Raw genomic sequence first — 14,079 nt, 5'->3', positions numbered from 1 at the left:
ATTTGCTATTTCTACATCTTCATCTGAGAAGTGTCTATTTCAGGTGTCCACTTTTTGATTGGGTCTTTGAGTTTGGCAGGGGGATTTGATTTTTTGTTGTTGAGGTTTTTATATATTGTAGATAGTAGTCCATTTGAGAAATGGCCAGTAAAAAAATTTTTCCCACACTGGATTTTCTTTTCATACTATTGGTAGCTTCTCTTGTTGCAAAAGTTTTTTTTAATGAGATCCCTATTGTTCTGTGTGATACTTCCTATGCAACTGGGGTTTTGTTCATAAAGTCTGCCTACACCAATGTCTTAAAGAGTTTTAACTATTCTCTAATCCAACAGAGTTAGTGTTTTTTTTTTTAATATTATGTCTTTTATCCAATTCAATTTTAGTTTAGTGTGTGGTGAAAGATACAGATGAAGTTTAATCTTCAGTATGTGTAAAGCCAGTTTTTTTCAGCACCATTTATTAAAAAGGCTGTCTTTCTTGCAGTGAAAGTGTTTGGCACCTTTGTCAAAGATAAATTGGCTGAATCTGGAGTTGTTTCTGCATCTTTTAATTTGTTTCATTGATCCCTGGGTCTGTTTTTTCCCAGCACCATACTGATTTTATTACAGTAGTTTTGGAGTATAATTTCAAGTCAGGTATTGTGATGCCCCTGCCTTGCCTTTGTTACCCAGAATTGCCTTTGCTATTCTAGGTCTCTTCTAGTTCCAAATGAATTTTAGAATTGTTTTCTCTAATTCTGTGAGATATACTGTTAGAATTTTGATCATGATTACACTAAATCTGTATAGCAATTTTGGAAGTGTGGCCATTTTCACTATTCTGGTTCTTTCTACCCAAGAGCAGGGAATATGTTTGCATTTTCCTGATATCTTCTTCGATCTCCTTTTTCAGGGTACTGTAGTTTTCAGTTTAGAGTTTTTTACCTCCTTTATTAGATTGTTTCCTAAGTATTTTATTTTTTTGGATGCCATTGTAAAAAGTGTAGTTTCCCTAATTTCTCTTAGTGAGATTGTTGTCTGTGTAGAACAGGTCTATTAATTTTTTTATCATTTTATTTATTTATTTGGTATAGGGTCTCACTACACAGTATGGACTCATAGTAAACCTGTCTCAGCCTCCTCAGTGCTGGGATTATAGGCAGCACCACCACACCCTGTTCCAGTGTCCCGTATGGCTCACCTGGGGTTCTGGAGCCAGCACAGCATGCAGTACAGGGTATCAAAACCAGGTCCTTGCATTGCCAGGCAGGCACTTAGACCACTGAGCTATCTCCCCAGCCCTCTGTCAAGTTTTGAGTGTTGATTTTGTATCCAGGTACACTACTGATTTTAGTTATTAAATCTAGAAGTCTTTTGGTGGAGTTTTTGGGGTCTTGTATATAGAGTCATCTTTAAATAATGATACTTTAACTTTCCTATCCTTACTCTTTTTGTTATTTTTTTTTCTTGCCTAATTGCTCTGGATAATGTTTCCAGAACTATATTGAATGGAAGTGGTGGTAGTGGACATCTTTGCTTCATTCCTTATTTTAGAGTGAAAGATTTCAGTTTTTCATCATTTAGTAGGATGCTTGCTGTAGGTTTGACATAGATGGCTTTTATTAGATTGGAGTGAAGATCATAGATTCTAGTTTTTGTAAGATGATTTTTTATTAGGACTGGCTTTTGTACTCTGTCAGATGCCTTTTCTGCATCTGTTGAGGTGATTATGTAATTTTTGTCTTTGGTTCTTTTAATATGGTGTATTATGCTTACTGACTTGCATATATTGAACCATCCCTACATCTATGAAGTGAAATGTACTTGGTTGTGGTGAATGATTTGAGCACTTGCTAAATTTTCTTTGCCAGTGTTATTAGGTTTTTTGTGTCTATGCTCATTAAGTAGACTGATCTATAGTTTTTCTTTTTTGGTTGGTTCTTTCTCTGTTTTTGGTACCAGGGTACATCTTGCCTCCAGGAATGATTTTTGAAGTGTTTCTTCCCTTTTAATTTCATTAAAGTTTCACTATAAATTTTTAATTACATTTACCATTTCATCCATTGATATCAGGTTATTTAGATTTTTATGTCTTCTTAATTCAGTTTTGGCAATATACACATATCTAGGAATCTGTCCTTTGTTTTCTGTTTATTAAGGTACAGGTTCCCAAGTAGGTATTAATCTTCTGGATTTCCACAGGATCCATTGTAATTTCACCCTTCTCATTCTGAATTGTGTAAATTTAAGTCTTCCCCCCTCCCTTTTTAAAATATATTTAAAAAATTTTTGTACTAAGCATCAAATTCACAACCTTGCACTTACCAAGTTATATCCCCTGTTCTGTTCTGTTCTGTTCTGTTCTGTTCTTTCCCTTTTCCCTTTCCTTTTCCTTTTCTTTCCTCTTCTCGTCTCTTTTCTCTCTTTCTTTTTAAAATGTATTTTAGTACAGGGTCTAACAGGGTCTCACTATACAGATAAGTGATCCTGCTAGTGATCCTCCTCTTTTCAGCCACCCAGGCCCTGGGATTACACCTGCGGGCCACCAGGGACAGTCTCAGGCACTATCTCAGCATGCCCTGGGGGCAGGGCCAGGGCTTGGCTGGTGTCATGGCATGCCAAGGATCAAACACCTGGTCCCTGTGCCTGCCTAAGCAGGCACTTTGGTGTGTTGAGCTATCTGGCCGGCCCCTCTTTCTTTTCTTACATAAGTTGTCTACAAGTTTTTATTTTATTTAATTTTTCAAAGAACTAACTCTTTGATTCATTGAGTCTTTGCATTGTTTTTTAAAATCTCAATTTCATTAATTTCTGCTCCTTATAATTTTTTTTCTCATACAAGGTTTGCATTTGATTTGTTTTCTCAAGCACTTTGAGGTTCAACATTTATTTGAGCTCATTCTCTTTTTATGATGTGGCAATTCACTGCAGCAGAAAACAGTAAATGCAACAGAGAGAGAGAGAGAAACAAGCCTCTTTCTGTCCCTTATATTGTATGCTGTCTGCCAGGATTAGAGCAGTGCCAATCCAATAAGTGTATTGATCCATCAGTCACCCATCTTTAATCCCAGCATTGCAGTGGGAAGTAATCACATGCTCTGGATTTAGCCACCTCAAAAGAACAAAATAAGTATGAATACATCAAGCTTAGGGGAAGGTCTGGACAAACCCTGACAACAAGTGTGTAGTGACCTTCATTGATCAATCTTGACTTGAAGTTCATACTGTTTACCAATAGCATAGCTAGCTTACCCTGCTTTTTTCCCTGGATTTCTGTGGCATGGGGTATTGTTTTCCATCATTTGACTTTCAATCTATGGATTTCTTTTTGAGCTAACTGTGTTTTTTGCATGCACCATATTGTTGAATCATCTTCCTGATTCCTTGTGCCAGTCTTTTTCTTTGGATTGGTGACTTTAGACCATTTATATTGATGGTAATAACTGATAGGTATGACTTATCTTTCTTTTTTTACTAGCTCAGCCCACCCTGAGGGTAGGGCTGGCACTGTATGTGGTGCCAGGGATTGAACCACAGTCCCCTGTGCCTGTTGAGTTTGCCTAAGCAGGTACTTTAGACTGCTGATCTATCTCGCCAGCCCTGGCTTATCTCTCTTATTTTCTTGTTGTTAGTTCCTTGTGTTTCTCCTGTTTAATTTTCTTCCTTGCCTGGTAGCTTGTTTCTATTATTGTTTTTGTGGTCTTTATTTTCTCTTTTTAATATATCTTTCAGAACTTTTGGAAAGCTGGTTTGGTGGACATACATTTCTTGAGGTGTTTTTGTCCTGTATATCTTATTTCTCCATTGATTTTGAAAGATAGTTTTGCCAGATACATCAGCGTGGGTTGGAGGTTGTTTTCTTTTAGGGCTTGAAATATCTCCCCTAAACTCTACTTGATTTGAGAGATTGTGTTGAGAAGTCTACTATGATTGCGATGGGCTTTCCTATTCCAAATAGGTAATTTGTATCTTTTCTCTAATAGTGTTTGTTTGTTTGAGAGATAGGGTCTAGCCATGCAGTTCAAGCTGGCCTTGAGCTCACTTGTATGAGCCTAATCTGGGCTCAACTCAGTGCTGTTCTTCTTCCTTAGCCTCCCAAGTGCCAAGATTGCACTATGCCCAGCTTATGATAAACTTTTTTTTTTTTTTTTTTTGTGGAACCTGGGATTGAACTCAGGCCCTTGCGCTTGCCAGGGAAATGCTTATTCTACTGAGCCATCTCCCCGGCCCCATGATAAACATTTTTAATACTCTCTTCTTGTCCTGAATTTCTGGAATCTTGACTGTTATATGCTTTGGTGCAGATTTATTTTGCACATGATTATTTGGAGTTCTATGTGCTTTACTTACTTTATTTTTCTTATATTTTATTTTATTTGACAGAACCGGGGATTGAACTCAGGCCCTTGCGCTTGCCAGGGAAGCGCTTATTCCACTAAGCCTTCTCCCCAGCCCCTACTTACTTATTTGTGTGTCAAATTCTTTATTCATGTTTGGGAAGTTTTCTGCCATTTCTTTGAAGAGGTTTTTTTGTGACATTTATGCTATCTCCACCTTTCTCACTGGCTCCAGTCTGCCTTAGTTTGTTCTTCTGTGCATCTTTTGGCAGCTGTAGGATTGATTTTTCATATCTTGCTGTTTTTAAATTATCTTTTGTATGGTCACAATGCTGTCCTCTAGATCTGATATTCTGTCTTGCCTTTGTTCAGTCTATTGTATATACTTTCCCTTTTTTAATTTTAAAGAGAAAACATAAAACAAAATTTCAAAACAAAATAATAAGGCAATAATGGTTAATATAATGCATCATATCTTTAATTTAGTTACTTAGAGTATAAGATATCAACATTTAATTGCCCAAAAACTGTTAGCCCAAATCATTCTTTTAAATGAACTAGCCAGGGAGATAGAATAAGTGCTTGCCTAGCAAGCACAAGGTTCTGAGTTCAATCCCCGGTTCCACAAAAAAAAAACTAAGAGAAATTAATAATATATTAATATGTATATCATATGTATATATTAATATTATATAATTATATTTTATATATTATTATGTATATATGTTGGTTTTCAGTTTTCTCCATTGTCCTATTATCTTGCCTTTTGAAGTTTATTCCCCTAATATAATATCTGTTGTACATTTTGGTTCTTATTTATTCTGTCAGCTTCTTATACTAGAGAGACCATATTTTTTTATACACGTGCATCAGGTTTATTTCACTTATGAGTGTGGTCTCAAGTTGCATCCATTTATCTTAAGTCTTCAGCTTATTCTTTATGGAAGAGTAGTACTCCATTGTATGAAAAAAAAATCTTTTTATCCATTCCTTGGTTGATGGACATTTGGGTTGTTTCCAAGATCTAGCTATTAAAAATTGTGCTTCTGTAAACATGGATGCACATATATCTCTGTGGTATGATGTTTTTAATTCTGGGAAGATATCGAAAAGGGCAATAGATGATGGGTCAGATGGGATCTCCAATCCTAGTTTTTTTTAAGAATATCCACACAGACTCCTACAGTTCTTGCAACAGTCTGTACTCCCACCAGTAATGGAGAAGGGTTCCTTTTTCCACACACTCCCTTAGCATTTGTTAATGGTTGATTTCTTGATAACAGCCATTCTTTCTGGGGTGAGATGGAATTTCACTGTTTTAATTTGCATCTCATGAATCACCAGTGCTGTTGAACATTTTTTCATATTTTTATTTGCTGTTTGTATTTCTTCTGAGAAATGTATATTCATCTCAGATGCCCATTTTTGAATTGGGTCTTTAGTTTGGGAGGTCTGATTTTCTTTTTTTAAATTGTTTATGTGCTTTCCCTAGTAACCCTTTGTCTGAGGAACAGCTGGCACACATTCTTTTCCTACATTGTGGGTTGTCTCTTCATTCTTGTGGTGGTTTTTCTTGCTCTGCAAAGCTTTTTAATAAGATGAGATCTCAGTGGTTGATTTTTTGTGATACTTATTGTGCAGTCAGAGTTTTATTCATAGTCTGCCTACATAAGTATCGTCAAGAATTTTACCTCTTCTATCTTCCATCAGATTCAGTGTTTTTGTTTTAATATGTAGGTGTTCTATCCATTTTGACTTTAGCTTAAGTAGTGAATGATATGGGTCTAGTTTTAATCTTAAGCATGTGCAGAGCCATGCAGAATTTTTTCAGTGCCATTTATTCAAGAGACTGTCTTTCTTCAAGGAAATGTGTTTCGTACTTTTATGTTCTTTCCCTAATTCATTGAATTTATTAGTCTACAAGAAGGCTATTGATTTTTGAGTGTTAACTTTATATTCAGCTATGCTACTGAATTTGGTTATTAAATCTAGAAGTATTTTTCTGGATTTTTTTTTGGTGCCTTCTTTGTAGGGTATCATGTCATCTGCAAATGGTAGCTTAACTTCTTGCTTTCCTTTAATTACTCTGGCAAATGTTTCCAGAACTATATTGAATAGAAGTGTTGACAGTGGACCTCCATGTCTTGTTCCTGAGAGTGAAAGCTTTCAGTTTTGAACCATTTAGTATGATGTTTGTTATTGGTTTATCATAGATGGCTTTTTATCAAATTGAGATAAATATCATTTATCCAAATTTTCTTTAGGATTTTTATCATGAATGGGTATTGGACTTTGTTAAATGTTTTTCTATATCATTGAGATGATGGTATGGGTTTTTTTTTTCTTATCTCTGTTAATATATTGTATTACTTATATTGATGTGTGTATGTTGAACAATCTTTGTATCCCTGGATGAATGCTACTTGGTCATGATATGTAATCTTGGTGATTTACTACATTGTTTGCTAAAATCTTATTGAGGGTGTTTACATCTGTGTCAGTGAGATTGGCTTGTAGTTCTCTTTCTAGGTTGGATCTTTGTTCAGTTTTGGAATCAGGGTATTGTTTCCAGGAATGAATTTGGAAGTATTGCCTCCCGTTCAGGTTCATTAAAGGGTTTGAGAAGTAATAGTTCTCTAAATTTCTGGTCGAATTCAGCAGTGAATTCATCAGGCCGTGGGCTTTTCCTTGTCAGTAAACTTTCAATTACATCATCAATTTCTTCAATTTATATTGGTTTATTTAGAATTTGTATATCTTCTTGATTCAGTTTTGGTAATTAATAGATGTCTAGGAGGGGCTGGGGAGATGGCTCACTAGAATAAGTGCTTGCCTGGCAAGCTCAAGGATCTGAGTTCAATCCCTGGTTCCACCAAAAAAAAAAAAAAAAAAAAAAAAAAAAAAAAAAAGTATATAGGAATCTGTCCTTTTGTTCTGCATTTTTCCATCTTATTAGCATACAAGTTCCAAAGTAGGTATAGATTATCTGGAGGATCTATTGTGATTTCACCCATTTCATTCCTAATTGCATGGATTTCAGTCATTCCTTTTTTCTTCATGTTAAGGGTTTTCTTTCATTTTATTTAATCTTTCAGAAGAGCAACTCTTCAATTCATTGTTTATATTATTTTCTTCATTTTCATTGCATTAATTTCTGCTCTGATCTTAATAATTCTGTTTCCTCCTTTGTACTACCTTTGGGCTTGACTTGCTTTTCTTTTGTTAGAAGTTTATGAGGTTCAAAAAAAAAGAGAGAGAAGGGGGAAAACTACCCGCTCAGGCCCCCCCTCTGTCCCTCTCTCAGGACAGGAGCTTTCTTTCTCTCAATAAATATATTCTGCTCATTAAAAAAAAAAACCACACAAAGTTTATGAGATTCAACACTTAAGTTATTTATTTGCGCTTGCCCTGCTTTCTTTATATGGGTATGCACTGCTATAAATTTCCCTTGTAGGACTGCTTTCTTTGTGTCCCATCAGTTCTGATGTGGGACAGAACTGTATCGGAACTATATCTTGTATCAGCGTTATTGTTTAATTCATATAAAAATTTATATGTTTTCTTTATTCACAAGTTGGTGTGGATTCCAGCTATACTTTTTCTGAATTAGCTCACAAGATGATCTCATATCATTTGTATTTCCACTTAGTTGAGTTTTTAAAATGGGTGTAATAATTTGCAAGAAAAAGAAGGGTGTTATTAGCACCAGGCTTACAGGAAGAATAAGGTACTCAGTGATATTCTGAAGAAAGTGATTAATGCTCATTTGTAGGTTTATTGGGTATCCATACATGAACTACAACTTGAGTACTGCTAAGCATTAGAGATAAAATGTTAGGTATTACTGTAAAGAAAAAGCCAGCTGAAAATTCCAAATATTTAGCTGGAAAGTCTTGACTTAAATTTTCAGCCCCAGACTTCCAATTCCATCTATTTTTCTTTTTCTAGCTTCTAAAGAATAATGCTTGGCTGGATGTGATGTTTCATGGCTGTAATCCTAGCACACAGGAAGCTGAGGCAGGATGATCACTGTAAGTTTGAGGCTAGCCTGGGGCACATAGCAAGACTCAATCTCAAAAAAAAGTATGGGTATTCTTTTATGTTTGCTGTCCTGTATCCTTTTGTGTGTGTTCATGTGTGTCTTTTAACATGAATATGTGTAGAGTGTGGTTTTTATATCTATACTAGTAGGTTTTACACAATTCATTTATTTCCCTTTTCATATATGAAATGTTTTAATTTATCAGAGCCAAGATCATTAATTAAAATTAGGATGAAAAACATCTAAATACCTAAATATTAAACCTGTGATGAATGCTACATTTAAACATATCTTTGAATATGCCTGAGGAGTGAAGCAAGTGGAGCTTCAGTATTTTCTCCTGACCTGTTTCCCCTTGTTGGCCTGTCCGAGGAAGGGATGTACTCTCAGTAAGCTCGGTCAAAGTCCTAAAATTGGTGGTTGGGGCTTCTAGGCATTGATTGCAGTGTACCATCTGGCAGGGTTGAGTAAAAGTGAATGATGCTACCTCTGTGCTTGGCAGGAATGTCACACAGAGTAGCGAGGGCTGTGCCTCAGAGGCCCCAAAGTGGACTCTAGTTCCTACCTTCTTAAAGCTCCTAGTGTACAACTAATAAACTAAGGGCTTCTCAGGCTTACGAAGAGGAGAAAAATGAAGGGAACTTTCTTCTATATTTATAGACTTTGCGCAAAAATTACATTCTTTTCTCTTGAAAAGTTAAAGATGGTGTAAGCTAAAAAAGATACCAAATATGTACAACATTGGTAAATATTCAATACTTATTAATATGTGATAGAGACAGATTGCCTAGAGAGCAATTTTTTTTTTTCACTCTAGGATCGTTGGGTAATACTAGTAATCTCCAAGAAAAAGACAACATCTATATTGCAAAATATGTAAGAATCAAGAGTACTTTGCATTTTTATTAGGCATACCATTAATTTATCGATTTCACCATCAGTAGTGTCTGTTATACTATTTTGCTGGCATTTAATACTAAGTGCTCACAGTAAGAGGAGTTTATAGCAAATGTGTAAAAACCAGTTTTTACAGTCTTATGTGCCTTGGCAATTGGCAGGTATTCATGTTTCTCATCCATCTTCAGTGCTGTAAAATAGCATAACATTGTTTCATGTTTTTAAGAAGTACTAGCAGGACCAGTCTCATAATTATTGTGTCCTAAACTGGTGGGCAGGTGAAATGATCCATTGTGTTTTTCTCAAATTTACTTTCTTGAAGTACTTAGGGATTTTCTTTACTTTATCTCACTGTCAGGAGAGCGAGTCAGAGGATTGGTAAATTAATTAGCTATAGATTTCTAGGGGAAACTAAAAAGCAACTCCCAGTTCCTAGGCAGTGGTGGCTGGTTTGTTGTTGTTGTTGTTGTTGTTGTTGTTGTTGTTGTTATTTTTCTGTCAATAGTAATAAATGAATTCCAACTCTAGGTGTCAAAGCCAAAAAGTTAATTAAGCTCAGAGAGAAAATGGCTTCCATGAGTCAACCAGTCATTGCTTTTTAATTTTATGAAATGATTTTCCCTCAGATGACTTTTAAAAAATAATCATTGTATAAATCTGCTATATTTTAATAAAGGAAATATAACAGATTATTTGAGTTATCAAAAGTTTTCAAAGATGGTACTTCACTAGCTGAACTTTTTCTAATGGAGTATAAACTCTTTAATAAAACAGTTGAGAACCAAGAAGTTTAACTAGCGATGATTTTTGCTTTTGATTAAAACAATAAAAACCCAAATGAATTTATAGTTTTAAAGGAAATTTAGTATGTTGAAGGTTCCCTAAATATGATGGGCATACTAACATTTCAGGTGCACATTAGAGATAAAATTGCGTGGGTACTTTTTAAAGTCTTAAAAATACATATTTTTTTCCTTCACTACCTTTCTGTTAAGGACGTCCCTGTAAATGCTTTTAGAGTGCCATCTAGTGTCAGTTTTGGAGTCATGATTTATGGATTAAAATGTGGGAAATACTGGGTCCAGGAAATGTTTGACCCATAAAAACACCATAGTAATTGATGAAAACCTTAAAAGAATAATTGGACCTCACGATTGTGTGCGTACATCTCTAAAATAACCAGTGTGTGGACTCATTCATGCATTCATTTAACAAATGGTTCTTTGTCCTACATAGATAGAACAGGCCCTGTTCCAAGCATGACAGTGAACCAAAAAAAATCCACACTGAGGGGATGTTCTGATGGGGGAGACACATAATAAAATAAATAGCATGTTACAATATTTGTAAGTGCTGTGAAGAAAAATCCTAGAAGAGAATGGAAAGATTTTCCTTTTTAGGGAAGGCTTTGCAGTAAAGAAGCGTATCTAGGAACAGTCACACTAAGGCCTCGCCATTGTGCGAAGAAGTAACAAAGTGAAGAGTGTTTCAGGTTCTAGAAAGACCAGGTGGGGAGGCCGGAAGTGGTACTGTACTAGAGTTTCAGGCAGTTAAAAGTCTCTTTTTTTGTGACAGAAGATGAATAGTAAGCAATAGAGTTAATGAGAGGATCTCAAAGACACGAAAGGAGGATTAGGTCAGGGAGATCTTTGTAGGCCAAAGTTGAAGCTTTGTTTCTTTTAAGAATAGGATGGGAGGGATTGACTTTTAGCTGAAGAGTAGCATTTCTTCATTTTTAGTAGAACCACTCTGACTGCTGTATTAAAAGAGCTAAATGAGGAAGTGAAGTGGCAGGCAGAGTTAGGTAAGTGCTGCAGGACACTAGAATGGTGGCCGCTTGGGTCACAGGATACAAAAGAAGTGATATGAAATTGTCGGGGGTTCCAAATGTATACTAAGGACAGAATCAAAGGGGCTGTTAATGGGTTGACTCTGGGGATGTGAAAAATAAGTGATGAAGAGTGCAGTCTAGGAAAGCAGCAAGATGTGCTCCTTTTAAATCACCGAGTATAAACATACTTCTAAAACTACTCAGCTGTACAAGGTATAGGAGGTTTTTCTTTTGGCAGCCATTTCCGTCTTGATGACAAATTCTTGCAACATTATTATCAATCACAAATTCTTACTGATTTCTAGAATAGGCTGGTAAAACATTCATCTTTTAAATTTTTAAAAATGTTTTTGATATAGGGTCTCGCTACACAGTTTGTGCTTGTAGTGTTCTTCCTGTATCAGCCTCCTCAGTGCTGGGATTACAGGCATGTGCCACCACACTCTGTTCCAGGGCCAGCATGGCATGCGGTACTAGGGACTGAACCCGGTCTTTGTGCTTACTAGGCAGGTGCTTATGCTGCTGAACTGTCTCCCCAGCCCAACAGTCATCGTTTTCATCTTCTAAACTATTATATTCTAAGGCCTATAACCATGCTATCTTATGCTTCAGGCGACTCAATGAAAGAAGAAAATGAAAGGCATTAAGAAAAATCTAACAGAAGAATATCTTTACCTGGACTTTTCTCATCAAGCAGAAGGATGCATTCTTCCTCTTCATACGTCTGTAACTTTATTTTTGTTATCATACTGTGATTGTAGAATCTTTAAAGTTTGCTTGGTCCTCACCAAAGAAGGTACGGATAGTTTACCACTAAGAGATGTGCTGTCCCAGGACATTGAAATCCAGCTTGTTCCAAGGCAAGAGCTCCCACCAATAGTCCAGAACTGCTGTTTACCTGCAGTGGTGGAAAAAACAGACAATTTTTGTAGAGCAGGACTTGCTGTTGTACTGAGACACATAATCCAAAAATCGTATGAAACAGACCCCTCCAAGAAGGAAATTTTGGAGCTTCTGGGCTTTAAAAAGACTTGTTTGAAAGCCTGTGCTGAAGTAAGTATAAAGTGTCTTTCTTGGCTGTTATTTAAAGCTACAAAGTAATAGCAATTACCTTGAACAATCATTTTAATTTTGGACTTGCGAGATAGCTCAGTGGGCTAAGCGCCTGCTTAGGCAACACAGGGACTGGGGTTCGATTCCCAGCACCACACCCTGCACTGGCCCCACCCTTGGGCGTGCTGAGCCAGCCACCATATGGTGGTGCACACCTATAATCCCAGTGCTGGGGAGGCAGAAAACAGGAGGATCGCTATGTGTAGTGAGACCCTGTACCAAATATATATATATATATATATATATATATATATGGAATAAAATGTCATTGGGAATAAAATGTCATTTATTTTTAAAAGTACATAGTGACCAATGAAATAATTGAGGTCATTCTTCATATGTGTCAATATTTCAGTGTAACACTGAGAAATAAGAATGTCAGATTTCATTTATGAAGCTTGGAGACATTATTCTTATACGATGACTTCCTTTTTATCCTTTGTTTTATTTACATATGGAATTTTTAGAGTTTTACATATAAATGCCTCCAACAGCAATACTTCAGAAGCCCTGCTTTATTTATTTATTTATTTATTTATTTGTGCAGGGGTAGAAATGATTCTAAAGGATTAAGGAAGTAATGATGAATTCAGCAAGGGGATACAGAAGGGGAAATCTCCATTGCCTCCTGTTTTGTAAAGCACTGTAACATATTTCTTGATATAAAATACAGCAGTCTAGCCCACAGATGGTTTAGCTCAGGCCTCAAATTCTCCAAACCAGTCTTAGTTCCCAGTAAGACCATTCTTTTTCTTCAGGCCACTTTGAGGTCCAAAGTCCTTGCTTGTTTTGCCTTGCAGGTCAGCCAGTGGACCAGGCTGTGTGAGCATACCATCCCTTTGGCTATTGAGAATTTCCTGAGAGAGTCTTTGGAGCAGCCCACAGCCATCCCCGCAGAAGTCCTGCAGCTGGAGAAGAAGCTGAGCGAGCCCGTGAGAGTGCACAATGACGACAAACTCCGCAGGCAGAAGCTGAAGCAGCAGAAGGCGGCCAGCGCTGGACCTGCCCCAGCTAAGGGCCGAGTCCCTCCTCTGGAAGCCTCAGAAGAGGTGGACTGTGCATCCCAGAATCTGGAACTGCAAGTGGCTTTCTCAAAGCTCACAGTGCAGGAAGGGCCAGCTGCCACCAGCAGGGAGCCTTCCCACATCCGGAAAGCCAAAGCCTCCGACCTCCCGCCGCTGGAGCATGTGTTTGCAGAAGGGCTTTTCTTCACCTTGGCGGACATCGTGCTCCTGCCCTGTATCCACCACTTTCTGGTAAGGTGTTAGTTGGGGGGTGTACACTATGTGTGTTTGTGTTTGGATCAGTGAAATTGCTTAGGTTCAAAGTCCAGTTCTACTACTTACTTTTATGCTTCTGGGAATTTTTTTTTTTTTTTTTTTTTTTTTTCTGCAAAGCAGAGATTATGCTTCCTCTCTGCTCTTGTTTGGATCTTGACTATTCCCTAAAGACTTCTGTACTGAAGGCTTAGGTCTTAGCCTGGTTGCAGTGGGAAGGTGAAGGAACTTCCAGAGGCTGAGCCCAGCGGAAAGAAGTCAGGTCATGGGGTCCTGCCTTTGAGGGGGCCTCCACCACACGCTTCTGCCATGGTGCTACATGTGGCTATAGGCCTGAGCAGGGCCAGGTGACCATGGGCTGAAGTCTTGAAACTGTGAGCCAAAATAAACCATTTCCTGTATTGCACTGATTGTCTTGAGTATTTTGTTATAGTGATGGAAAGCTGACTCTAATATGATCCGTGTAAGGAACATAGTATGACTTGAATGACTAAAATGTTAGCAATTTTTGTGGTTGTTTTAATTGCTTTTGAGATTACCTTTTAGTATGAGGGCCCAGAATTCAAGAAACAAAATCCTAAAAACTTAAAATAAAAAAGAAACA

General features: G+C 37.0%; 1 protein-coding gene across 2 annotated transcripts in view; it reads left to right on the top strand.

The window, feature by feature from the left end:
* Gstcd (glutathione S-transferase C-terminal domain containing) overlaps positions 1-14,079 on the top strand; it is a 163,275-nt gene that overhangs the window by 3,891 nt on the left and 145,305 nt on the right. Inside the window, exons 1-3 of one of the 2 annotated variants that reach the window (XM_023710085.1) lie at positions 8,277-8,346; positions 11,698-12,138; positions 12,999-13,454. In XM_023710085.1, the coding sequence (XP_023565853.1) occupies positions 11,719-12,138; positions 12,999-13,454 (876 nt within the window). In that variant the 5' untranslated portion in view covers positions 8,277-8,346; positions 11,698-11,718. Of the gene's footprint in view, positions 1-8,276; positions 8,347-11,697; positions 12,139-12,998; positions 13,455-14,079 lie in introns of those variants that run through there. The other variant, XM_004626703.2, reaches the window with a different exon arrangement.

The sequence above is a fragment of the Octodon degus genome, unplaced genomic scaffold (genome assembly GCF_000260255.1).
Source record: "Octodon degus isolate 3935 unplaced genomic scaffold, OctDeg1.0 scaffold00016, whole genome shotgun sequence".
Lineage (NCBI taxonomy): Eukaryota > Metazoa > Chordata > Mammalia > Rodentia > Octodontidae > Octodon > Octodon degus.
Note: the sequence above shows the minus strand (reverse complement) of the source record. Positions and strands in the feature narration are given on the sequence as shown.